This window comes from Grampus griseus, assembly GCF_964374135.1.
Source record: "Grampus griseus genome assembly, chromosome: 11".
NCBI classification, from domain to species: domain Eukaryota; kingdom Metazoa; phylum Chordata; class Mammalia; order Artiodactyla; family Delphinidae; genus Grampus; species Grampus griseus.
Window position 1 is genome coordinate 4,521,441 of NC_139005.1, and position 27,422 is coordinate 4,548,862.

Consider the following 27,422-nt stretch of genomic DNA (forward strand, 5'->3'; position numbering starts at 1 on the left):
TTATACATATGCATAGATCCACTCTTTTTTAGGTTATTTTCCCATATAGGTCTTTATAGAGTATTGAGTAGAGTTCCCTGTGCTATACAGCAGGTCCTCATTAGTTATCTATTTTATATATAGTAGTGTGTGTGTGTCAGTCCCAATCTTCCGATTTATCCCTCCCCCATACACTTTTAAATGGGTGAATTTTATTGTATGTGAAATATATCTTGATGAGGATGTTAAAAAAAAGAAGAGGGCAGTGCCTAGCATACGGTAAAGCATTTAATAAATATAAACTCTGACACTTAAAAAATGTGTTAAGCACACATCTCTGGACAGTTGGCCACCTCGCTTTAGTGGTGAAGGAGAGCATTGTGTCAAAAATGACGGAAGGTCTGAGAACATGGAGAAAGGGTGGTGGCAGTGGCAGATATAGGGGGCGGGGAGTAGACATTAGGAGTACAATTAGCCTCTAGCACAAAAAACGTAAGTGCAGAAATCATTATTTTATGCACGGTACTTAGCAAAGTCCTGAGGATGACCCAAGTTCCTCGTGGCTGGGTTTTCCTACCCACCAGAGCATCCCGTGAATTTGCCTGGAACCTCAATTCTCCAACTTAGGACCCAAAGCCCTTCTTACCATTTCTGAGTTCATCACGCTTTTCTCTGCTCTCCTTTCTGCATCTCATTTCATCTTCCGCAAGAAATCCTATTTCTTTCAATATGTTGTGATTCAGAAAAACAGATTTCGCTGGAAATAGAGGGAGTGTCAGGGAAGGGTCATTCTTTTCCTTTTCTTGATAAAACGGTTTACCCATATCCAGTTTCCTTTGTTTGTGTGTGTGGCCATTTGCCTTTTCAAACCTCCAAGCACTTGTTAAGACATATATTTCTCCTAACAGTAGCAGACCTTGGAGAACATCAGAGCTGCACGGGGTGTTTTATTCTGACATCTAGAGGCCACGCAGTGGTGGTGCGCATGAATGCATATAATTAGAGATGGAGTGTCAGTCTGATGCCCTCAGCACTGGTCCAGCACCCTGTGTATTCCTGGCACCAGAGCTTGACACTGTCTGAGATCAGAATCAGGCTCTGTCATTTCTTAGCTGGTAAACGTGGGCACATTACTTTAGTGGGGGTAATCATAATACTTACATGGTGAGGGTTAAATTCCTGAAACATCAGGATAGTTTGTGACACAAAGTAAGCCATTGTAACTATAAGCAGAAGCTTCATGTCTCTGTGTGTTTGAGAGCGAGAGAGAGACAGACAGACAGACAGACAGAGAGAATGAGGAGGGGGCAATTGGCAAGTGGGAATAAATTGAGAGAGAAAAATCTGAAACCTATTGTTTCAGGATAAGAGTTAAAATTGCTTCATCAATGACAATTCTGACTTTTCTCTTTTCACTTGGATTTAAGGTTTCTTGTGCCCACTGTTCATTTTTCTCCCTTAAATGCCTGTGGATTGGAAAACTCTTTTAGGAAAATGGAAGGAAAGTTGTATTGGGATTTTTAAATGTTTAGCTACAGAAAATAAAGTCTGAAAACAAGCTAGATAGAACCTCTACATGATGCTGGGAACCAATGAGGTGAAATGGAGGAGAAGGATGAAGAAAAGATGTGCTTCGAGTTTATCATCTTAGAAGATGGTACCATTTAGTCCCCCTGGCAGCCCTTTTGTGGCTAAGCCCCTTGAGGCTCAGGGAGGGGGCGGGCTTCCCCCCCCTCGCTGCCGGGGGTGCAGGGATGGATTGGATACAGACATTTGGGTTTCAAAGCCTGGCTGTTTCTCACTTTGCTATTCTGGATCGTAGAGATGGTGAGGGAGGGGAAGCTGTGGGTTCAGAAGTAGAGGAAGGGGTGAAAAAAATTTGAAAGTCAGATAAGGGGACTGCCCATCCCCCTTCCCAACCCTGGGTGTTAACTGAACCAGCAGGACCTGAGTTGCTCTGGGGGTCCCACAGACATGAGTGTGGTAGCTTGCTAACCACTGCTGGATGGGCTAAGAGCTCCCAGAAAATGCAACTCACTTGGACAGCCGTGAACAGAACACACAGGAGCCATTGTGTCGATCTAACATCACTAGACAGTTCAATCACCTACTGGCATAAAGAATACATTTTAAGCCACATATTAGAATGTGTGGGCTGCCAGGCGTCCATCAGGATGACAAACATTTATAATTAGATCATACGTCATGGTATCTCTTGGTCAAGAATTACCTGGATTAGTTACCAATTGCTGTGCAATAAAATCATCACAAACTTAGTGGCTCAGAGCAACATCCAGCTATCATCTCACAGCTCCTGTGGGTTGGGAGCCCCTGCCTGGCTCAGCCGGGTCTGCTGTAAGGCTGCAGTCAGGGTGTTGGCCAGGGCTGTGTTCTCATCTGGGGTCGGCCGGGGATACGTCTGCTCCCAGCTCACGTGTTTGCTAACAGCGCTCAGTTCCGTCAAGTCTTCCAGACTGAGGAAGCACTCAGCTCTTTCTGGCTCTCAGTCGGGAGCCGCCCTCAGTGTCTTGCCATGTGACCTCTCCCTTTGGTGGCTTGATTCTTCAAAGCCAGCAGGACGGTGCATCTCCCAGCAAGATGGACACTACCTGCTTATGTAACGTAATGACACACATGTAGTCGTGCACATGCTGTCCTCTTTGTCATAGCCTGTTGGTTAGAAGGAGGTTTCAAGCCCACCCTCAGGGGAGGGGATTAGGAAGACTTGTGAATGGCAGGAGTCAGGCCTCATGGGGGCCCCTGAGAGTCTGTCCACCACGTTGCCTTACAACCAGCACCAGGGCAGAGAGCAGTCATGGGAAGCTAAGTCCAGCGAGACTGGTCCAGGCCATGGCGTACCTCAGGACTTCTGCATTTTCCCCGGGGATAAAGGAGCAGGGGTCCTCCTCTGGTCCCTTCAGGAGGACTTCCTGAAGGAAGTAGGATTTCTGGCGCTGTCTGAGCGACAGGAGAGAAGCAGTTTGGTAGACGTCTGAGGAAGATTGTTTTATATGAATAGTTTGGGGGTGCGTTGAGATGGGAGTAGGAGGACTGAATGTACACTCTTTAAAAAGCGGTTCCAGGGCTTCCCAGGTGGCGCAGTGGTTGAGAGTCCGCCTGCCGATGCAGGGGACACGGGTTCGTGCCCCGGTCCGGGAAGATCCCACATGCCGCGGAGCGGCTGCGCCCGTGAGCCATGGCCGCTGAGCCTGCGCGTCCGGAGCCTGTGCTCCACAACGGGAGAGGCCACAACAGTGAGAGGCCCTCATACCGCAAAAAAGAAATTTAAAAAAAAGTGGTTCCAGAGTGTGGTCTCTGAGTCAACAGGCTGTGCACTTTCCAGCCATGGGTCCCGCCTGCCCAGGCGATTTTGCTTTTTTCTTCTCTTGCAGGTGTGGCAATGCAGTGGGAGAATCAAGGTCTTGCCTTGTTCCCGGGTTGCCCACCTGGAGAGACACCACAAGCCCTACTCCTTGGACCTGAGTATTCTCTTGAAGCATAATGCCCTGAGAGTAGCTGAAAGCTGGATGGATGAGTACAAAGACATGGTCTACATGGCCTGGAACATACCTCTCCAGGTTCGTCCCGGACTTGAATAGAAGCAGAGATGGATGAAGAAGGAAGAGGTGGTGGTCACGGCAGGAGATGGGAAGGGATCAAGCAGAAGTACCATCCCAGCCCTAAAGAATTTAAGTCAAGTCCCGATAGGGTGAGGATAGTGACGTTAGCATTTGTGTCCCAGGACTAAGTTCCAGGTACTCATGACGCATCACAACGTACTCATGACGCATCACAACTTATTTTAAGTTTTCAGATGAAGAAACTGAAGCACAGAGTGGAAAAGAAGTTGCTTAAGGTAATAAGGTCGAAAGAGCAGAGATAGGATTCAAACCAAGGAAACTTCTAGATTCCATGTCCTTCATCCATCATCTATACTGGGGGATTCCTTGTGGGGCAGGGTTGGGCATGGGTCCACTGTCTAAAGACGACATAAACATGGCGGTTGGGGTGTGGGATGGTGGAAGCAGGCACCGGAATCCTGTTGGATGCACGTGAACGAAGGTGACTTTCTTGGCTAAGGTCACATCATTTGCCCTAGTCCTCGAGGCCGGCATGACATGCCGTCTCTGTTCCCGAGCTGTGGCTCTGGGCTGAAGCATTCTTCCACTTTGATTGGCCACAGATACCACTTCTAGAGAATCTCCAAATCTTGCTGCCAGAATATTCCTTTTGGAAGCCTTTTCTGGACATGATGAGGAATACTTTGTGTCTGGTTGATGTGAATATTATCTCCAACAGGAGCAGTCGGCATCAGCTTGCTAATGATGAGACGTAAACCCCGCTACGCAGGCGTTGCAAGTGCCTTTGCAACTAGCAGATATTCCTAGGGGTCAAGCTTCTTCCACTTTCCCTGGAAAACTATACATAATTAAGGATATCTTACAGGGACTTAGGGAAACATTCAGTTCCCTCATGCATTATCCATACCCTTTGGTGGAGTCAAGGGTGTTGCAAGGTACAGACATGTTCCGTGTTTTATTTGCAGAGCTCTGGAATCGATTTTGGAGACGTTTCTCCCAGAATGGCATTCCAGAAGAAACTGAAATGCAAAACTTTTGACTGGTATCTGAAAAATGTTTATCCAGTCCTGAAGCCAGTCCACAGCACTGCGGGCTACGGAAGAGTAGGTTTCATGAAATTGCATTTCAGATTTTAAATGTTTGGATGTAAAAGACCACGAGACCTGAATCATCTCATGACTGCCTGGACAAGGGTTTCCAAAACCCGTCCTCCCCGATTCCCTACCTGCCCCCAACTCCTTCCTCAACTTCTTACGCTTGAGCCCTCTAGTTTCCCTTCCTCTCTTGCTCCCCGGTCCCCGTCTATTCCTCCTCTCTGCCTCTGGTTCCTTACTTTGCAAACCACAGCCCTTGCTCTGACCCTCACAGTTTCTCAGCCAGTCAGGGCGTGTGGCCTCACCCACCTGACTGCAAGTGTAGGAGCCGCTCCTTTATATATGGTCTGATGCTCTGAGGGGGTGTGTGTTCCCAGGAAGTGGGCATCACAGCAGAGCCTCACTTCAGCTCAGAAAGTAGCTGCTGGGATCCCAAATTCCCACTCCCTTTGGCATCCTTAGAGAACCGGGCAAAATGCAGGGCCTGGGGAGGCTTGGGGACCCTCCTTCTCTGCCTCTTTCCAACAGTGTTTTCTTGTGTTTTGCTCCTTCAGATGAAAAACCCATTGGATGAAAGTGTCTGCTTGGACCAGGGAGCTATTCCAGGCAGCAGCCGATCATGTATTACCTCCATCGGTACAGTTCCCAGGTATCTTCCCTGCCCCGGCAGGGTGAGTCTGCTGTGGCTCACCCCCTGGTAGCCTTTGCCAGATTTGGACTTGGCGTTAGACGATGGAGAAGAAGGTGCTGGGCATCCCTGGTAATGGGTAAGGAGGAAGCCTGAACCCATGCTTGTCACTAAGCACTTCCGAGTTCATGTGAGCAGTCATTGCGTTTCAGGTACAGGGAGGATAGGAAGAAAGGCTGTGCTCTGGCACGTTCATTCTCCATGGTCATATCTTCATCGAAGAAAACCTCCAGTCTCTTCCTTTTCCCCTCCTCCCACCGCCCCTTCTATCCACCCACTGCCCCTTGTATGCCCTGGAAGGTGGACAGGTGATGCTACGTGTGGTTCCTTCCATAGAGAAGGAAACAGAGAGGCTGAATGGAAGTGCCTCCATGGGGTAAGGGAGGTCTGGTACCACGTGGAGGGGGCACCCAGGGGACTTTTTCCGCCTATCACGTGACTTTGCATGTGGCCCTCACAGGAACTTTTTGAGGTCTGCAGGACAGATTGAATTTCCATTTGAGAAAAGAAAAAAATGGAGATACAGAAACAACCTATTTGTCCGAGCTCACTGAGCAAGGCGGTGAGAGACTGAGAACTTGAAAGGTTTCCTGACAACAAGCCCTTAGCTGAGACTTATAATGACAGCTTCTGAAGTTCAGTTGTGTTGTTTTTGTTTTCAAAGATAAGCTCCCTCATCTATGCAGGAATTGATTCTATTGGAGCCTTTGTATGGAAGGAAGAAGGCTAGTGTCCCTCCCTCATGCCTGGTCTTTCTAGAATCAGCTGGGGATGAGGGGTGGTCAGAGAAGGGTGCAGAGGTCACTCTTTGTTACCCACGAAAGTTCAGTGGTCCCCCCGTGGTGACTGGGTGTCTAGGGAACCAAGAGCAGTCTTTATGCCCTCTGTAATGTCAAGGGCATCACCACTGAGTCTCCATGGCAAATCCCCTTGTCCTCTTGCAGAATGTCTACTACCACCTAACTGGGGAAGTCTATGTGGGACCACTGATTGCTGAGACAGACATTGATGACTGCTGCCTGACACACCCTGGCAAAGGGGAGAAACCTACTTTACAGCCATGTTCCAAGGCAGTCAAAAATAGACTGCACATACACTGGGATTTTAAACCGGTGAGTCAAGTGTTGTTTTTTTTTAAAGATGGATATATTAAAATATAGTCTGAGAGGTTCAGATTTGATCTAGTAGTGTTTTAGAAAGATTAATTTTGTAGCAGTGTATAGGGAAAAGACTAGAAAATTTTCTAGTCTGGGCATGAAATCCTGAGTCTGTTGACTAAGGCGGGGTGGCCAAGGGGAAAAGATTTTGGAATGTGTTGTAACTTAACAGTTAAGAGTTTGCCTTCAAATCCTAGTTCAGTCACTTTTAGCTATTTTCTTATCCTCTCTGAGACTCAGTTTCTTCATCTCTAAAGTGGAGATGATAGTTTCTCCTTTACGAGCCTGTGGAGATGATTAAATGGGATAATATATGTAAAGTATTTAGCATGGTGCCCGGCACATAGAAAACGTTCAATACTATTAGCTGTCGTGATTAGCCTTATTATTAATGATAATCAGAGAGTCTGGAACACTAGAATGAAATTCGATAGGCACTGATGTAAAAGCCCTGATTTACCATCATCATCAATTGACTAAGAACAGGGTGGAGGGAATCCAGCAGAAGTCACGTGACAGTGGCATGAGGGACATGGCTGACCACGTCTACATGTGAATTAACTGTGCCTTGGAGCTGCATTCCTAAGCCACTTTGGCAGGAATGGGATGTCCTGAGGGAGAGGGGCGGGTAATGCTTTGTTTGTGAATGTATCTCGGAGCATCTTGGTGCTGTGTTTGCTTACGTTCACATTGTAAGAGACATGGACAGTCTAACAGTAATTGCTCACTTAAAGCTAATAACCCCTTGAGGAATGCTATGGACTGTCTCCAGGAAAAGATATATAGGCACTATGTGAACAATTGTGCTAATGTTTTGCTGAAGTTTTTTTTTTGTCTACGTTCATTAGAGATAACGGTCTGCAGTTTTTTTGTTTTTGTTTTGCTACTGTCTTCGTTTTTAGTAGCAGGTTGATACTGGTCTCATAAAGTGCGTTGGGAAGTGTTCCTTCTTTCTGTTGATAAAATTAGTCATGTTGACAAATATTACAGAAGAGACCAATTTCTGGAAGAGATCGTCTTTCATTGGTGTTAGTCCCTCTTTAAATTTTTACCAGAATTCTTTAGGGAAACCATATGGACCTGGATTTTTTTTTTCAGAACCTTTTAAATTATGAGTTGAATTAAAAAAAAATGATATAGGGCTATTCAGATTATTTCGTCTTGATTGAGTTTGGTGGTTTATGGTTTCTGAGGAACTGTTCCACTTCTTCAAATTTATGAGTATAAAGTTATTTGTAGCATTTGATTCATTTACTTATTTTTATTTAGATATAATGGACATATAACATTATATTAATTTCAGGTGCACAGCATAATAACATGATTTATATGTATATTGCGAAATAAGCACCGCAGTAAGTCTCGTTAATGTTCATCATCACACACAGTTACAATGTTTTTTCTTGTGATGAGAACTTTAAAGGGGTTTTTCAATTTAATAAATTCCCTTAAACATTACAGACTGTATTTATAAATTTAGTACATTAAATTTTCTTTTTTAAGAACTTCAATTATCTTGACTTTAAACTGAATGATTTCTTAAGTTCTGTTAAATGTTTCAAAAGTGTTTGCGATCCAGTAAATTTCAACATACAATCACAGATTTATTTAATTACACATTTTAAAATTGGTATCAAAAGGTTAATCTGTAAGACAGTTTTTCTTAAACATTGTAAGTACTTAAAAATAGTAAATGTACACAGAGTCTTTAGCAATTATTATGTGTTTGATTCCTTTCACATCTCAACTTTATCCTAAACCTCCAGATAGTACTTACGCTAAAGAAACAATGATGACATCCCAAACATTTTGAAGGTTGTCTTTCCAAAAGAATTTTGGAAGATCACTTACTTTCTTAGCGGGTTGAAGTTGCTGATAGAATAGACATCTTGGCTGGTGTGAGATCTGGAGCTGCGGGACATGCAGGGGAATTCAGCCCACCACTCTGATGTCCAGGCTGGGTCCCTTTGTATGATCACTATGTCAAGAATTCCAAAAGTTAAAGAGGGAGACATTTGTGTCGCTCACGGTGCATTTCCTGATTTCAAGTCAGGTTTAAGTCCCTTCATTCCATCTAATCTCTTCATACCCATCTTATCTCTTAGGACCACAGCTCTTTCAGATGTGAAAATGATGTTTGTTGGAATCTTGGGTCCCTTTTGTGCTCTGTTTTCTTTGTAGACACAAATCGCACATTCATTCTACTAAAAAGTTACCAAAGATGTTTCCCAGAACTGAGAGGGAGGGAAGGCTCGATAATTCCTTTGTTGTCTTCCAATTCCATGATTAATGTTTTGAGTCAACCAAAAGAGGTTCTGACCTCTGAAAACCACAGGCGAGATGGTGCCAGTGACTGAGAAGGGACTTGTTTGGAGACAGGCCAGTTTGAGGTATCTGCACTTTCACATGAGGAACACGGAGGGGAGAGGAGAGACAAAGCTGATATAATGGAGAATTTGAGTGACAGTCATTGTTCAGAAGTTTTCTGGATAGCGTGACAGCAGAGGATCTCTGGGAGAGGTCGTGAGAAGGAGGAAGCCACTCGTAGTTGGGTTTGAGAAGTGGCCAGGAAGAGATCCCTGAGGGACGGCCCTCACGCGTGCTGGAGGGCACAGCTCCAGAAAGGTCTGACACTAGCCAGAACCCCCAAATTGATCAGGCCCCCTTTTAAGGTGCTAATTCTCTCTCTCTCTTTTTTCAAATACATTTATTTATTTATTTATTTAGGCTGTGTTGGGTCTTCGTTTCTGCGCGAGGGCTTTCTCTAGTTGCGGCGAGCGGGGGCCACTCTTCGTCGTGGTGCGCGGGCCTCTCACTGTCGTGGCCTCTCTTGTTGCGGAGCACAGGCTCCAGACGCGCAGGCTCAGTAGCTGTGACTCACGGGCCCAGTTGCTCCGCGGCATGTGGGATCTTCCCAGACCAGGGCTCGAACCCGTGTCCCCTGCATTGGCAGGCAGATTCTCAACCACCGCACCACCAGGGAAGCCTGCTAATTCTAAGACAATACTTTAATTTAAGGAATAATATAGAATGTAGATCAAGAGTAATATAGAAAATATGTTAATAATTATTGCAAAATATTAGGAAAGATTAAATGTCCAAAAGTAGGGGAGATTTTTGTTCATCCCTTGAACTGAATATTATATAGTCATTCAAATGATATTCTCAAAAAGTGTGTTTTCTAAAAAGTGAATGACACTGGAAAACGCACATGATATTATGTTAAGTTTCAAAAACAGGGCATAGCAGCCAGATAGACAATGTTGTCTTAAGCTAAAAAAACGAGCACATGTTCTTTTTGTACAAGTGAAAAAGAATCAAAAAATCGTTTAAAAAGTGGCAGGCCATGCCCCTGAAATAAAAACCAAACCCAGGGCTTCCCTGGTGGCGCAGTGGTTGGGAGTCTGCCTGCCGGTGCGGGGGACACGGGTTCGTGCCCCGGTCCGGGAGGATCCCACATGCCGCGGAGCGGCTGGACCCTTGAGCCATGGCCGCTGAGCCTGCGCGTCTGGAGCCTGTGCTCCGCAACGGGAGGGGCCGCAGCAGTGAGAGGCCCGCATACCGCAAAAAAAAAAAAAAAAAAAAACCAAACCCAAAATGTATAAGACCCAGATGAACACACGTAAGAGAATCCAGAGGGGGAGAGTCTGAAGACATGTAAGGAATATTGCCAAAGTACATGTCACATGGAAGTGGAGAGAAAATAGAAAAAAAAAGACCATTGATTTTATCTGCAAGGTCACAATAAATTGTAATTGCCAATATTTACTGATCACATATTATGTACCAGACATTGGATTCAGCATTACCTAATTTAGTCCTTACTCAAATCTTATGAGAAGTATCACCATTAGCTCTACTTTACCTATGAAGTAACTAAAACACAGAGAAGTCGAATAATATTCCAAGGTCACATAGCATGTAAATATCCAGGGTTCAAACACAGAATCTTATCCACTGTTTTTGCCTCACTGCTTGGGAAGTTTGATTCTGAAAGGGAGAAAAACACTGAATCCTGGTTGAAAAAGATGATAGAGTTAAGGAACATTTTTTCACCTCGAATATTTGGACATTTGGATGTATTTAAAGTCATAGAAAAGGGATCTGCCAAGAGGGAGAAATAAGAGAAGGATGTTAGACAGGAAGGGTGTTTGTTTCTCTGGCATCGAGGATGGCTGGGCTCCAAGCACAGGGGGCCGATAGTAGAGACAGAGGCAGGGCAGCTCCTTTGAGACCACCCCTGAGCAGTACCCCGAGATTGCTCATGGCATTGGGGAGGGGCTAGATTGGCTGGGAGCAAGGTCTTCTTGACAAAGGGAAAAATAAAGGCATTTAGAGAAAGTGAGGGACAAGGGCTGGGGCAGAAGGAAACAGCATGCTAAGGAGGCTTGGAAGAGCAACCCTACGGAGTAAGCCAAGTTCTGAGGCCAGACTGCTCGAAGCACTTTTTAGGGGCCAGGCCTGCTCAGTTGGTGGACCCTCTCCAGGAGCGATCTGTGGTCTGGGAATGGGGCCCAGAGAAAGGAGCGGTGGGAGTGACGCGGGCAGTTCAAGAATAGGAGAGCATAATTCCAAAATGTTCATTGCAGCTCTATTTACAATAGCCAGGACGTGGAAGCAACCTAAGTGTCCATCGACAGATGAATGGATAAAGAAGATGTGGCACGTATATACAGTGGAATATTACTCAGTCATAAAAAGAAACAAAACTCAGTTATTTGTACTGAGGTGGATGGACCTAGAGTCTGTCATACAGAGTGAAGTAAGTCAGAAAGAGAAAAACAAATACCGTATGCTAACACATATATATGGAATCTAAAAAAAAAAAGAAAAGAAAAACGTTCTGAAGAAGCTAGGGGCAGGACAGGAATAAAGACGCAGACGTAGAGAATGGACTTGAGGACATGGGGAGGGGGAAGGAGAAGCTGGGACAAAGTGAGAGAGTGGCATGGACATATATACACTACCAAATGTAAAATAGATAGCTAGTGGGAAGCAGCCGCATAGCACAGGGAGATCAGCTCGGTGCTTTGTGACCACCTAGAGGGGTGGGGTAGGGAGGGTGGGAGGGAGACGCAAGAGGGAGGAGATATGGGGATATATGTATACATATAACTGATTCACTTTGTTATAAAGCAGAAACTAACACACCATTGTAAAGCAATTATACTCCAATAAAGATGTTAAAAAAAGTACAAAAGAATAGGAGGAGAGCCCTGAATGACCGATGCTGGATGGATGCAGCCAGGGAGGTGGGAGGTGGTGGACAGAGGGCGTCCAGGGTGGCCAGGGACGGGGGCAGGTGAGATTGGGGGAGCAGGGTTGGTGGGGGCCGTTGGCGATTGGAAGAGATGAGAGGAAGGGAGGTGGGGTCAGAGAGGGAGCAGAGATTTGGACGTAGAGCTGCAGCCCTGCTTGGTGTTAGGCAAGCACGAGGTGGGGACAGGTCATCGAGGTGGAGCAGTGAGATCCGGGCTTCTCACCAGACGTCCACATGGATGCTGTGAGCTCTGAGGGTAAAGGGGACCACTTCACCCAGATACTAAGGTAGACTCCTGCAAAGGGGTGGAGAGGGGCATGGGGAGGGAAGAGTTAGGAGAATGGAACAGGACAGATGGCATGACCGTCAGTGTCAAGGTGAGCAGATAAGGAGCAAAGAGGCCAGGGGCGTTGCAGGTGGCACAAGGGAGCACAGAGAAGGATGCCCTCCCTCCCCCGTTCCCCGTTAGGATGGGGAGAGATGGAGATGAACTAATATATATTGCACATCTTCCATGTTAGGTACAGAGCTCAATAAATATTAACCCCAACGTTAACCCCGATATCAACTCTAGACCCATGTTAGAGATGGGGAAATTGAGACTTAGGATAGGTAATTTGCCCACATCTCTCTCTTCACAGTGGAGCAGAGATCCAACCCAGACTCTTTGGCTTTAACGCCCTTAATGTTTCCAGCAGTAAACCTTGGTGAAGCTCCCACAACAGGGGAGGCAGGAACTGCCTCCCTCCCCAGAGAAAACAGGTGGAGAAAATAGGCTGAGAGTCCTGAACAGAGCTTATACTCCAGTCCCACCACTGGAGTCCCTTGCTGAGGAGGCGGTGGGGTGGGAGAGAGTTCTGATGGATTTCACGGGCTCAGGGATGAAGACGTAGAAAGGAGGTCGAGTGGAGAAGGGCCACGGCTCTTCAAGCTGCACCCTGTCTTGCCAGCCATGCTGACCTGATGCTTCCAGCTCAGGAGATACGGATGAGAACATAGGAACCCAGCACAGCATTTTTACTCCCGGGTCTGGGGTTAGTTTGCGGTGGGACTAGGAGAGAAAGCACCGGGTGATCTAACTCAGCACTCGGCTTCGTTTCTCCACTGGATGACTCGCAGAGGATTGAGGGAGCCCTTGGGCTTTTCTCTGAGCACAGCAGGGAGATGATGCTCTACCAGGGCACTTCAATACCTTCAGTTCTTCTCCTTCCATCCAGGGAAGAGCCGTCCTAAACAGAACCACCGAACGGTGTCTGGAGACAAAGAGGTACACTTCAGGCGGCTACATGTTTGCTCTGCAGACCTGCACCACACACGTGTGGACGCTCCAGTACACGGTCGGAAACTGGGGGTCAAACAACGCCCAGGGATCCTCAGAGAGCCTGGGTTCTTGCCACAGGAATGGGCTCTGCCCCCAGTGCTGCTCGAAGTGGAGGAGAGGGAGAGAAAGAAGGTGTGTGTGTGTGTGTGTGTGTGTGTTCACTGTGACTTCAGCCAGGACTGTCCTGAAAGGTGCAGCAAATCGACCCGTAATCTTAAAAAAAAATCCCTCCATCCATCCCCTCACAGCAGCTTTCTTCGGATTATCCCATCTCTCCCATAACAGAGACTCCAGGGGCTGAGGATAGGAGAGAACACACCTAACGGACCACTCCCACTCTGCCTAGTACATGAGAATGGTGGAAAAATCCAAGTCCTTCCAAGTCTTTCTCTAAGGAGCTTATAACATTTAATAGACTTGATTAACTGTTTCCTTCTACCATCCCTGAAAATTATGGAGAAAATGAGGCTTGAAACAGAGAGGCATCACTTGTTGGGAAACAAAGAAGGGATTGTAGGTAAATACTAAAGACCAGGGGTCCTTACTGCTGCCCACTGGATAAATCCTTTCCTGTAAGTGCTGAGTTAGGAGGATCTGTCTAGGGGTGCCAGCTTTGGCAAGGTCTTAGGGGCTGGTGGGAGCGAGCATCACGGTGGGAGAGGAAGTAGGATGACCCTGTGTGCGCTGTGTTGTTGGGTTCACCTTTCAAGTATGTCCTTTCTCCAGAGGGTCACCTTTTCCTCTTAGTTTCACGTCAGGGTTACTTGGGTATGATTCTGGGAATTACCAGCCTTCCTTTAAGCATTAGGCAGACAAGACACTGATAATTTAGTGCAGAATTAAATCAGCTAAGAGTTTTTCAAATAAGAAATATACAAGTCATAAATATACAGCTTGATAAAATTTTCGCAGTGACCACGCCCATATCAAGGACTAAAGCGTTACTACAATTTAAGATTTTATGGTGCAAAAATTAAGGAAGAGGATAAATGTTAAGCAAATGTACAACTTCTAGCTTCTGCCCAACATTCATAGCCATGTTTTAATAAAAGCATGTGCCCAACAGAAAACCGGGCAAAAGACACAATATTCTTAAGCAAAAGAAAAAATGTTTAACCTCGCTCATAGAGTAATGCAAATTTAAACTGTACTGAGATCAGTCCTCAGTTAACTTGGTGAAAATTAAAAAATATGACGGCACATCCTGGTTGGCAGGGCTGTGGGAAACAGGCAATCTCATACTTTGATGGTAGGGATGCAAACTGGTACAGTCCTTTCGGGAGGGATATCTGGCAATAGCTAAAAATACTATATGTGCATTTTCTATTTGTGCCAGTAATTCCACCTCTAGGTATTTACAGCTCCATAAACAAGAAAATACTTACGTACAAAATAATTCTTTGCAGTATTGATTGTAATTGTAAAATGTTGGAAACAGACCGTAGGCTCAAACATCAGAGAGTGGTCCACCCAATGGGGTGCAGCTATAAAAAAGAACGAGGACCATTTTTTGAATGGATATGGAGTGATTTCCAGTGTGAAAGAAGAAAAACAGTCTAGAGTATGGGTTTTTAGGTAAGAAATGAGGGGGAAAGATACATGTATCTGTTCATTTCTGGTTAATCTGCATGATAAACCAGAAACTAATGAGATTGATTACAAATGGGTGGTGGTGGCTGGAAATAGGATAGAAAGGATTGGCTATAGGAACAGGATAGAAGGGGTGTGGCAGGGGAGTGACACTTTTCGAACTACAATTATAATTGTAGCCTTTTAGAACCACGTTATATTTCATATGCTCAAAACACACATACGGTAAAATCAATAAGGTTAGAGGAAACCCCAAATGGAGTACAAATAAAAACAAGTGAACTTAACTATATTTTGATATTTTAACTGAATGCACATACCCTCCGAGAACACTTAGCATCTAGCATCCAGATCTTGGTTTCTTAATATTTTCCAGTAAAAGGAGTTAGGGCTCCCTGGAGAAATAGCTGATTGTAGGGCTTGGGGACTGGGACATTTTCCCGTATTGGGAAATAAAGAACTTCTCAAAGAATGATGGGAACAAGTCATAGACTGCAGCAGCCAGGTTCCAGGGGCTCCCACTGGCCAAATCTAAGACAACTTGAGCATTAAACTAAACAGTGATTTTATTATATGGACTGTAAGCCATAGAATAAGATAAGAATCCCTGAGTCCATACCAATGAGTGATTGGATAAATGGATGGATAGATAGATGGACGAATAAATGAATGAAAGGGGGAAAAGGCAAAGCTCTTTCTGATAGTAGAAAGCCAGCTAACAAATGTAGGAGAAATTATGGAATTAGAAATTTATTTGGCAACCCCCATACTTAAAATTGTTTCAGGCAAGAATTATCAATGGATGTTAACACTAGTGGGTGATGAGAAACAGGATACATACAGAGTATCAAAGTAACTCCCTAAAAGATATTCGTTAACTACAAAGGGAAAATAATAATTTCGTGGTGGAGAAACCGGGCAGACGCCATCTTAACAAGATGGTCAGTATTAACATCATCAGTTACAGCAAAAATGGATATCATGTGCCTCCTGATATGACGCTCCCAGAAGAGTACATCATTTCTGTGGTATTCCTGCCCACAATATAGAACCTGAATCTATAATCTTGAGGAAATATCAGTGAAACCCAAACTGCGGGACATTCTTCAAGATAAATGGTCTTTATGCTTCATAAACGTCAGTCATAAAAAAAGACAGACTGAGGAACTGCCCCAGAGTAAAGGAGATTAAAGAGACAGGACAGGTGTCCCGACTTACCTCTCGTGTTTGCACCGCCGCTTCTCTTGAATTCTGGCACTTTTTTCAAGAGAGATGCGCCTGAGGCTGTGGTCATGTATCCTGGGCTTGGTGGTCCCTTTGCTCCAGGCCCCAACCTAAACATACCAGCCTCGAACATCCCAATGCTCTTCAGAACAAGCACCTTCCTCATTTGTGCCAAACCTAAGAGCTAAAGGGCTGAGGGCTGGGTCATAACAAATTGAGATTCTAGAAGTTCTAAATTTAATCTCTTATAGAGTCCTTTTATTTTCCTTGTAATCCATTTTTACAATAGGAAATGTGCTTTTAGCTAATTTCCTAATTTTAAGGAAACTTGCAAAGTCCTTTTAGAGAGAATTAAGTGAAATAGAGTTAGGCCAGTAATGTCCTGGTGAAAATTATCACTAGGATTGGTGAATAAATCAACTTCTCATGACTTTAAGTTGTTATAATTTTAAAAACACAGTTTTTTTTTCCTGCAAACGTTTTGATAAGTGTAGTTTCAAGGAACAAACCTGTCTCAAGATTTCAAGTCTACTGTCCATGGAACTATAAAAATCAAATCTCTCAATATTACCAGAAAGGTGTTTGGCCTTCTTAAAAAAAGCCCTAGGCAGAAACTCAACTTTATGACAACAAGATAAGAAATAGGTGTAGTTTTCACTTTAATTGATGTAAGAGGTTGTGTCCATATTCCCAATACTTTCCTGCTTTCTCTGACAAGTCATTACCGTAAGGGCAGGACTTGTCTTTTCCAAGTACCTTGTCAATGTTCTTCATTCTTTAAAGGTTCTTCATTAACTCCTAAATGAGGCTGGTGTTTTCTGTCTCCAGTATAGTTTCTAGCCAAGGCTAAATTGCAGAAGACGGGCTTATGTTTTCCAGTTTTCACAGGTGCTTTGTCCTGAGGCTGGCTGTAACCCCCAAGTCCCAGCTTCTGCCTCCAACCCCCATCAAGCTCTCTACTTCCTCTCCAGGGGCCCTGCCGGTGGGCCTTCCCCACCAGGCTTGCAGCTCATCTTGACTAGTGTTTCCATGTGAGAATTCTTTCCCAGCATTGCTTGGGAAATTTCTGTGTTTTTCCAAATTTCAAGAAAAAACCCAGTTGAAAAGTTAGGAAAACAAGAAAAACCTCTATAATTCTCCTGCAAGAATTAAAGCTTTATACGTGACATAGAGATGTTACTGATTTGAAGGAATCCATTGAAGTGCAATGGAATGTGAGTGCAGGAACCACTGACACACAGAGTCCAAGGCTAAGGGTGATAGTTTCTGAGACCAGGACAGGAACACTCAGGAGAAAAGCAGTGATGATCTAACCAGTTTGCCATCCATAAGCTATAGCCATGTTGTAAGTGTCTGTGACCTGCCTGTCTCTAATGGTGAGTAATTGTTGCAAATAAAATAATAATGAATGAATTTTACTAATTTCTGATACATTTTTATGCACTGTGTACTTTATACAAATCTTGGAATGGTGTTCCAAGAAATAATAAATTTGGGGAGCGAAATATGTCTTGAGCAATTTCAGCGTATGATTCTGACTAGCGCTGTTAACCTCTCACTAGGAGATCTGAATGTTACATTATTTAAATAATACACAGTAATGTTTGCTAGTGTTTGAATATTTGCTAAGACTATAGTTTTCATAAATATGACTAAGCTTAATATTTCTTCTTTATTATACAGCTTTTTAGATATCCATGAGTAAAGAGTATAATTAATTTTAGAAACACTTAAAGAATAACTTATGATTTGGGGAATTCCTGAAAATTCTCAAGAGTTCTAATTTTTGTTCCTGAAACCCAAAGATAGTATCTGTTGGTCAACTACTGGGAATACTACCTTAACCTTGCTGGAACCTACAGGGTGGTCTCCCCCAATGTATCGCCCTGGGTTTTCCATTAAGCAATCAAACAAGTTTCTTTCAGGATTTCCTTATAAAACCTTTGTCCTTTTTTTCTTTTTTGCCAAAATTTTTAAAGCCACTTCATTGAGGTATGAATCACATGTACACAATTAATGCGGACAATTTAACGAGTTTGGCGTAAGTATAACCCAGGAAACCATCACTACCTTCAAGGCTACAGATATCCATTACCTCCCAAGGTTTTCTTTTGCCATGATTATTATTATTATTATTACTAGCACACTCACCATAAGATTTTTCCTCTTAGGAAAATTTTAAGTATAAGATACAGAATTGTAGGCTATAGGCACTAGACTGTATAGTAGATCCCCAGAACTTATTCATCTTGCATAATTAAAGCTTTATACCCTTTGACCATTATTTCCCTATTTCCTCCTTCTCCGACCCTGGTAACTGCTGTTCTATTCTCTGCCTCTATGCATCTGACTATTTTTAGATTCCATATGTAAATGAGATCATATGTCCTTCTGTGTCTGGCTTATCTCACTTAGCATAATGTCCTCCGGGTCTATCCATGTTGTCACACATTTGCCAAGCGTTTAAAATTGCCTTTGACAAACGAGTTTCCCAGTGGTCTTTTCTTCTCAAGTCTGTGTGTACCTGGGCTGTGGTTGGCCGGGAGAGCTATGGCTGCGTGGACAGCAGCTTAGACACAGTGTGTGGAGGGCTCCTGCTGGGGCACAGTGGTTCTCACGATTATAAGTATCTTCAACAATTTGTTGCCAGTGACTTTTTAATCAAGAGCTTCTCTCAAGGGCAGGAGAGTTCTGCTGAAGGTGGAGTAAAGTGTACTTCCCCACTTTCCTCTGATCTGTGGGGGAAAGGTCAAACTCTAGGACCATGGGTTACGACGACGGTGGCAAGAAGAGGAATCTGTAAGTAGCACAAAGATCCAGCATCATAATCTGGGGAACCCCTTTCTTCCAAAAATCCCACCCCAAACCCCATCATGGAACCCCTTCACCACCTGCTGGGGTCTTTCTGCACAGATTTGCAGAGGGTGCAGCAGAGGTGCCACAGATTCTGTGAAGAGGCTCTAGGACAGATGCTCTGCTTCCTAAGCCATGGGTCCTGCCACTCTCATGAGGGCTTCCCTTCCCCAGTTGGAGCCAGACACTGGGTCCTGGGAGGGCTACTGCTCTGGGGACTGGCTACCTGCCGAGCCTTGCTTTGCTGCACTGGGCTAGGACACTGCACTTCCGGAGTTGCCCATCATGGCTTAGGGAACAGGGAAGATAGACTGAAGGGGCAGAAAGGAATTGACTCGGGGGCAAAAGGGGTGGCCACTGCACAGCCAATTTGGGTGATGGAGGACCCTGCGGCACGGATGTGGCTGTGTGGGTACCAGCAGGGTTAACAGGGCAGCAGATCTTGCAGGGTGATGGAAGTGGCGGGGTGGGCAGGGGGCTAGTCTTGCCTGCAGTAGCTGCTGCAGGAGGCCCCGTGGTGCTGGGTAGCCCTCAGGGAGCTCTGGAAAAGGCAGGTAGTGAAATGTTGGCAGCTGAGCCTGGGGATTGGCCAAGCAGGAATGTGTGAAAGAGCCAGGAGAAGGGGCCTCTAAGTGTGGCTGCCTCTGCCCTTAGTCCCTTCCCTGCAGGAGGACTCTGGCTTTCTCAATGTGCCTGAGGTTTTCCAGTCTCCATCCTCAGATGTTAGGACCTTTGCATCTGGGATGAACTCAGCTCCAGGGGAGCAGGCACTGGCTCTATTGATCAATGGCAACCCTGCTCGTGTGCATTTTCTGTTCAGTCTAGAGGGAACAATAGGGGGTCTTTACTCATGAACACTTTGCCCAGCAGACCTTTTTTTTTTTTTGCTGTACGCGGGCCTCACTGTTGGGGCCTCTCCCGTTGCGGAGCACAGGCTCCGGACGCGCAGGCTCAGCGGCCATGGCTCACGGGCCCAGCCGCTCCGCGGCACGTGGGATCCTCCCAGACCGGGGCACGAACCCACGTCCCCTGCATCGGCAGGCGGACTCTCAACCACTGCACCACCAGGGAAGCCCCCCAACAGACCTTTAATCACAGACAGGCTGTTTTCCACGGAGGACTCTTCTTTGGATCCTACCCCAGCCCTTAGGGGGCTGAGAAGAACTCTCCAAAGGGAATAATGTCCCCACGTATGAGACTCACCTTTCTCCCTTGAACACTCTGGGATCAGGGAAGATTTCTTAAGGCTGTAATAAGAGACACCCCTAAAAAGTGAAGGCATCTCTTTTACCTCCCCCCTACCAGTGTGAACTCCCTGTAGCCAAGTTTTCTTAGAGAGAGAGGGAGGTTTCAGCTGTCCTGGGCTATATCCAGAGCCATGGCAGAAGCAGGTCCACTGATACTGATCAGAACCACTCTCCAAGTGAGAATCGATGGCCAACACAGCAGCTCCCTGGCCATCTCGAGGGTTTCTAAACATCCTGCTTATGTACAGAGAGGTTTGAAAAAATAAAAGCAGTCCAGGACCGGTTCCACTTGGAACAGCCAAGGCCCCTGGGGGAGCGGTGGTGCTGGCTGTGGCTGGGTCGGGCCTCTTTGGGCAAATAGACCCACTGGCCGGTCACTAACGGAGTGCAATGTGGTAGCATAAACAGGCAACTGTTCTGAAATCCAGCTTGCCCTGGCCCCAGGCTGGAGTGGTCTGGCAAGCCCAGCAGGGGACAGACTTCGTCTCAGACAGGCTTTGAATAAGTGTACCCAGTTGAGCTCTTCGCCAGGACTCTTGTCTGTCTCCACTCCATCCTTAGATCCTTCTGGCTCCAGAGGATATCAAAGGTTCCTGCTTTTCTTGGCCAGAGGCCTCAGAGAGAGAGATTTGTAAGAGTCTTTTCATTACGGGCTCTTGGTTACTGGAATTTGAAAATCTGGCTGTGAACACTTACACTAGGCCAACTGTTGGCACCAGTGTGAAAACAAGGATCAACTTCCACCGTCAAATCCCTTTGAGTCAAATACGGAAAAACTCGACCTGGCAGTGCTTTCCCCTGAAATAGCAGCAAGAAGAGAGACAAATAACCCAAGTTTAATAAGAGAAAACTTTAGGCTGAATCAGGCATTCGCTTGTACTCGTGTTCTAATAAGTAATACCTTCAACTTGAGAAAACTTTAGACTGAGTCAGGCATTCTCTTGTACTCGTGTTCTAATAAGTAATACCTTCAACTTTGTCATCACTTCTGATATTTGTGATTATAAATGACCTCTAGACAGGGGATGCAAGTCAGCTCTGAAGCCACAGCTGGAATAAAAGAAACCAGTGTATTAGAAGTCCTTGCGTGACTGGTTCAAGATGGCGATGCCGGAAGATGCTGAACTCCCCTCCTCCCATGAATACACTGAGTCTAGGTACACGTGGAACCATTTCCTTTTAAAAATCCTAAAGGCTGGTTGAGTGATAACGTCACATTGGGAAAACAAGAAAACCACATCGAGGCAGGTAGGAGAGGCTGGGACACAATCTCGCACAAACCCTACCCCTGGTGTGCATCTCACAGCCGGGAGGGAACTCGGAACCCAGAGTTCCTCCCTGAGGAATGAGGGGTTTTGACCCCACATCAGGCATCCTGACATGTGGAACGCATGAACCCCCCAAAACCTCTGGCTTTGAAAACCCACGGGTCTTGGGTCCTGACACCCACAAGACTAACAATCTGTGAACTGGCTCTTAAAGGACTCCCACACTTAGACTTGCCCATCCCAGGGCCCAGCTCAGAGGAGCCCATTGCCTCCAGACTTAAAGGAAGAACACTCCCCTGCTTATATTAAAGCATTGGCTGGAGGGGCCGGCACCTAATTTAGCATTGCGTCTAGGAGTCTGCTGGAACGCTCCCCAAGATGCAGATGGGTGGGTGCGGTCTTCCTCGCTCCCTTTGCTGGGCTCCCCGAACATCAGTGTCTCTAGGATGGATGCTTTTGCACACGTCCATGCCCCAATTTTTGTGGCTGCTGCCTGGGGCACACCTCTTGATCACCTGGCCCTGGAGGCCAAGGGACTGTAATAATCGGTGTCACCAGAAGGGAGCTCACAACCCAGGCCGGCACCCTGATTTTTGTGACTGATGCCAGGGCCCTCCTCCACACGACCTGGCGGCCAGTGGGGCTTCCACTCTTGGGTCCCCCAGGACGGTGACCGACAGAGAAAGAGTTCTTAAACGGCTGCCACCCCCAGAGCACAGCAAGAGGCAACAGGCCCCTTGGAGCTTGGAGGCCTATCAGCTGATTATTATAACTACAGCCAGAGGAGCAGCCTTCTGATTAAACATACAGCTAAGGGCTGACTGTCAACCTTTCCTGAGACCTCGGAGGGTGACGTTGTCTTTGCACTCATCCTCTGCTGTGCTCCAGAGGCCAGTGTCTCCTGCGGGGAGCTTTGCATGCACCCAGCACCCTGGTTTCTGTGCCTGGAATCTCGGATGTTGCAGTAGCCACCCAGGGTCTGCCCCTAGACCACCTGGCTCTCGTGGTCAGGGGGCTTGCGTTCCTGAGTCCCATGGGACTGTGGTGGTTGAAGAGATGATTCTCAGCAGGCTACCACCCCCAGGGTACTCAGGCTGTGGACTGAGGCACACACCCCAGTCTTTCTGTGAAGAAGGACTATTTGCGTGTCCTTTGGCCTGAAAGGCAGTTTTCAGGTCTGACACATTTAGAGGCCTGTGGAACCGCTCTCAAGGAATGTAGGCTGTGGGTGCCGTCCTGGCTCTCTTCCTCTGCTTTGCTGCAGCTCACAGGTATCACCCAGAAGAGAGTTTATACGCTCATCTTGAGCCCTGATATCTGTGACTGCCGCACAGGGGACACCTCCAGACCACCTGGACCTGCTGGACAGTGAGGCTTATGCTTGTGGTCCCAGAAGACTGTGTGTATTTGCATATGTTTAAAAGCTGATGCCTGAGGGTCTGGTTTCCAGTTAGCCTGGATCTAGGTGGTGACTGAGATCCTCCCCTTTGGGACACTCACAGGTCTTGGCACACCCTCAACTACTGGGAGCTATTAAAAATATAACAGGCTGCTTGGCCAAGCACAGAGGCTTAAAAGACAACCAGGAGTTGAGGCAGGGTTGAAGGAAAATGTTCATCTCTTACATGAAACCACTCCTTCAAGACTGGAAGGGGTGGTTGTTTCACCTACTGTATAGAAACCAACACAGAGGAAGCAAAACAAAGAAACAGAGGAATGTGTTCCAAATGAAAGGACAAGATAAAACCTCAGAGGGAAAAGAAACCTTAATGAAATGGAGATAAGTAATTTATCTGATAAAGAGTTCAAAGTAATGGTCATGAATATTCTCCCTGAACTGGGGAGAAGAATGGATGAACACAGTGAGAACTTCAACAAAGAGACTGAAGATATACAAAAGTACCAAATAGAAGTCACAGAGTTGAAGAACTCAATAACTAAACTGAATAAATACCCTATAGGGGTGCAAAAGCAGACTAGATGAAGCAGAAGAAAGGATCAGTGGACTTGAAGACAAGACAGTGGAACTCACCCAATCAGAGCGGCGAAAAGAAAAAAAGAATGAAAAAAAGAGAAAATAGCTTAAGGGACTTATGGGACAACATCAGATGGAAACCAAAAGAAAGCTGGAGTAGCTATACTTACATCAGACAAAATAGACTTTAAAACAAAGACTGTAATAAGAGACAAAGAAAGGGCATTACATAATAACAAAAGGGTCAATCCAACATGAAGATATAATATTTGTAAATATTTATGCACCCAACATAGAGGCACCTAAATATAAAAAACAAATATCAGATCTAAAGGGAGAAATAGACAACAATACAATAATAGTAGGGGATTTTAACACCCAACTTACATCAACTGATAGATCACCAAAACAGAAAATTGATAAGGAAACATCAGCCTTAAAGGACACATCAGACCAGATGGACTTAACAGATATTTACAGAATATTCCATCCAAAAGCAACAGAATACATATTCTTCTCACGTGACAGAACATTTTCTGAGATAGATCATATGTTAGTTCACAAAGCAAGTCTTAATCAACTTAAGAGGATTAAAAATATATCAAACATCTTTTCTGACAACAGTATGAAACTAGAAATTAATCACACAAAGTCAACTGGAAAATTCACAAACGTGTGGAGATTAAACAACATGCTACTGAACAAGCAATTGTTCAAAGGAGAAATCAAAAGAGAAATAAAAAAATACCTTGAGACAAATGAAAATGGAAATATAACATACCAAAATTTACGGGATGCAGCAAAAACAGTTCTAAGAGAGAAGCTCATAGTGATAAATATCTACCTCAAGAAACAAGAAATGTCTCAAACAACCTAACTTTACACCTCAAGGAACTAGAAAAAGAAGAACAAACAAAGCCCAAAATTAGTAGAAGGCAGGAAATAACAAAGATTAGGGCAGAAATAAATGAATCAGAGACTAAAACGATAATAGAAAAGATCAAAGAAACTAAAGAGACTAAAAAGATAATGGAAAAGATCAAAGAAACTAAGAGCTGCTTCTTTGAAAAGATCAAAATTGACAAACCTTCAGCTAGACTGACCAAGAAAAAAAGAGAGAAGACTCAAATAAATAAAATCAGAGATGAAAAAGGAGTTTTTTTTTTTTTTTTTTTTTTGAGGTATGTGGGCCTCTCACTGTTGTGGCCTCTCCCATTGTGGAGCACAGGCTCCGGACGCGCAGGCTCAGCGGCCATGGCTCACGGGCCTAGCTGCTCCGTGGCATGTGGGATCTTCCCGGACCGGGGCACGAACCCGTGTCCCCTGCATCGGCAGGTGGACTCTCAACCACTGCGCCAGCAGGGAAGCCCTGAAAAAGGAGATTTTATAACTGATACCACAGAAATGCAAAGGTTCATAAGAGGCTACTATGAAAAATTATATGCTGACAAATTGGACAACCTAGAAGAAATGGATAAATTCCATATATATATATATCTCTAATAAGGTGTGTGTGTGTGTGTGTGTGTGTGTGTGCATACATGTGGTGGAATATTATTCAGTCGTAAAAAAGAATAAAATCCTGCCATTTGTGACAACATGGATGGACTTCTAGGGCATTATGCTATGGGAAGTAAGTCAGACAGAGAAAGGCAAATAGTGTATGATCTCTCATATGTAGAATCCATATATGTATGTATATTATATGTATTTATATAATATACATATATAAATACATACAAAACTAGGCTCATAGGTACAAATTGGTGGTTGTCAGAGGCAGGGGGTTGGGGGGGGTGGGAGAAATGGATGAACTGTTTTGGTTTTATTTTAGTTAAATACATTGAATAATAACAAAGAGACTCATAGTCAGAGAGAGAGAGAGCTTAATTAAGTAAGTCTGTGAGTTAGAGGACAGAAAAGCCAAGGTAAATAAGGTCCCTGCAGGGATGGCTCTGGGACAGGGCTCTGCTTACCCTGAGACTGGGTGTTTCTTTTCTCTGTCTGGAAGGGACCTTGTAATGCAGTGCTTTTCTTTGGAGAGCACGTGTCCACATGGAAGGGGAAGCACCTGTTTCCTCTGTTTTGGATGCACGTTCTCCTGTCTCCTGCTAGGGGTCAGAGAAAAAGGACCATTTGAATCCCTTTTGGTTGTGTCTTTTTGAGACTGTAGCTGCCAGTTGTGTGGCCTGGATTCACTAGGGTTATGCAAACTTAATCATGCTTTTTTGGGATTTTATGGTTTTCATCCATTTCCCCCACCCTTCCCACCTTCTGTCCTAACTTCTACTTCTCTGACACTTGGTTGAATCAATATAGTTGGAGCAGAAAGGGAAGCAGGCCCACGTGGATTGGGGCAGGGCTAACAGGGTGGGCGGGGGGTGGGGGAGGCTCTCAGGTCTGCCTCAGGCTCAGGAGGCCTCCCGAGGAAGGTGGGATTGGAGGAGGCGAGTGAGGAGAGGGGGACTCTTTCTGCTCCAGAGCCTGACATGGTCCCAGGGTTGTGATGGCAAATGAACAGAGACGTGGAACTGGGAGCAAAAATGCCAAAAATGAATTTGCCTGGACGGCATGAAAGGGCAAAGGAGAGATGGGGGCCCACCCTGGGGGAGAAACAGTGTAGACCTGCGAGGAACACAGCAACCCACAGAAACGTCCTTTATCCTGCCTTCTCCCTCAGGAATGCATAGAGAAACAAATGAATAAATAATACTCAAGTTTTATTTTTCATTGTAAAAATTTCCAAAACACATAAAGGCAAAGCCAAACAAATAAACAAATACAAAAGCCTGCATCAGCTTACCACTTTGGAGTAATAATTATAGATTTCTCCTTATTTCCTTCTCATCTTTTTTCTTTGAATCTATGTGTCTGAATATGTTTATACACTTTATAAAATTAGGACCTTATTTTATATACGGTTGTAGCTTGATTTTTTAAATTTAATATTTTACCCAAAAAATCCAGCATTTTTCATTATTTCTGGATATAGAGGAGTTATCTGCTGAAAGACAGAAGTTTCTAGTACAGGCTTTAGAAGATGACTCTGGAACGATGGTGTGGGTGAGTCTCTTTTGGGCACGTTTTAGGTGGAACAGAGCACTTCCTCAGCTGACCAGCCCACCGAGAAGGAAGAAGGAAGAAGGCAGAGGGAGGTGTGTTAGAAAAAAGAGTTCTGTTCTCCCAGGTGTGGTGGGAGGGAGCCCACAGGGCTGGGGCTGGTTTGTAATGATGGGGTCAGTGCCTCCCAGCTGAGTACAAAGGGATTCCCCACTTTGGAGGATGCCCCTTAGAGATGACATTTATTGAGCATCTACTAGGCGTTGGGCACTGGGGGCTGTGCAACTGCCATTCGTCATCCTCCAAACAACTTGAACAGATAAGCATCATTATCCACACTTTACAAAGGCAGAAACTGAGGCTCTCAGAGGTTAATTTACCAGTTCAAGGTCACACAACCAGTAAGTGACTGGACGAGGACTACAGCTTGCATTTCCAAGAGGGCAGCAGGATAGAAAAATATAGGCTTTGTTTTTTTTTTTTTCTTTGCGGTACGCGAGCCTCTCACTGCTGTGGCTTTTCCCGTTGCGGAGCACAGGCCCCGGACGCGCAGGCTCAGCGGCCATGGCTCACGGGCCCAGCCGCTCCGCGGCATGTGGGATCTTCCCGGACCGGGGCACGAACCCGCGTCCCCTGCATCGGCAGGCGGACTCTCAACCACTGCGCCACCAGGGAAGCCCGAAAAATATAGGCTTTGAAACAAACAGAAAACATGAATTTGAATCACTTTTGTTAAAATACAACTTTCCTTTAGACTCAAAAGTGATACGTATTTATCAAAGAACGTTGCTACCAATGTCTTTCTATCTCTGGTCACTTGATTTGGGAAGTCTCTGCTTATCTGATTTTCCCTGTCGGGATCTTACATGAAGTCATTCAACAGACATTTATTTTTCGATTACTATGTTTAGTCACTGATAAGGGGAATAAAATAATGCATATGACTTAGACCCTGCCTTCAAGACATAGACAGGACAATGGGATGTGGCAGCCACATACACACTATAACACCTGTAATGATTAGTGCCATAGAGATCTGAACCCAGGGCTGAGGAAACATCCATGAGAGGAGGATTACACCTGTTCGGCCAGAGTCTAGGAACTCTTTGGGATGAAGGTGGTGTT

General features: G+C 45.2%; 1 protein-coding gene across 1 annotated transcript in view; it reads left to right on the forward strand.

Annotated features, from left to right (window-relative positions):
* Nucleotides 1-2,729: 2,729 nt before the first annotated feature.
* GALNT8 (polypeptide N-acetylgalactosaminyltransferase 8) overlaps nucleotides 2,730-27,422 on the forward strand; it is a gene marked incomplete at both ends in the record, with an annotated part of 43,903 nt that continues 19,210 nt past the window's right edge. Inside the window, 7 exon segments of the mRNA XM_082665220.1 lie at nucleotides 2,730-2,918; nucleotides 3,372-3,557; nucleotides 4,526-4,663; nucleotides 5,209-5,263; nucleotides 5,266-5,303; nucleotides 6,287-6,454; nucleotides 12,977-13,145. Coding sequence (XP_082521346.1) covers nucleotides 2,730-2,918; nucleotides 3,372-3,557; nucleotides 4,526-4,663; nucleotides 5,209-5,263; nucleotides 5,266-5,303; nucleotides 6,287-6,454; nucleotides 12,977-13,145 — 943 coding nt within the window.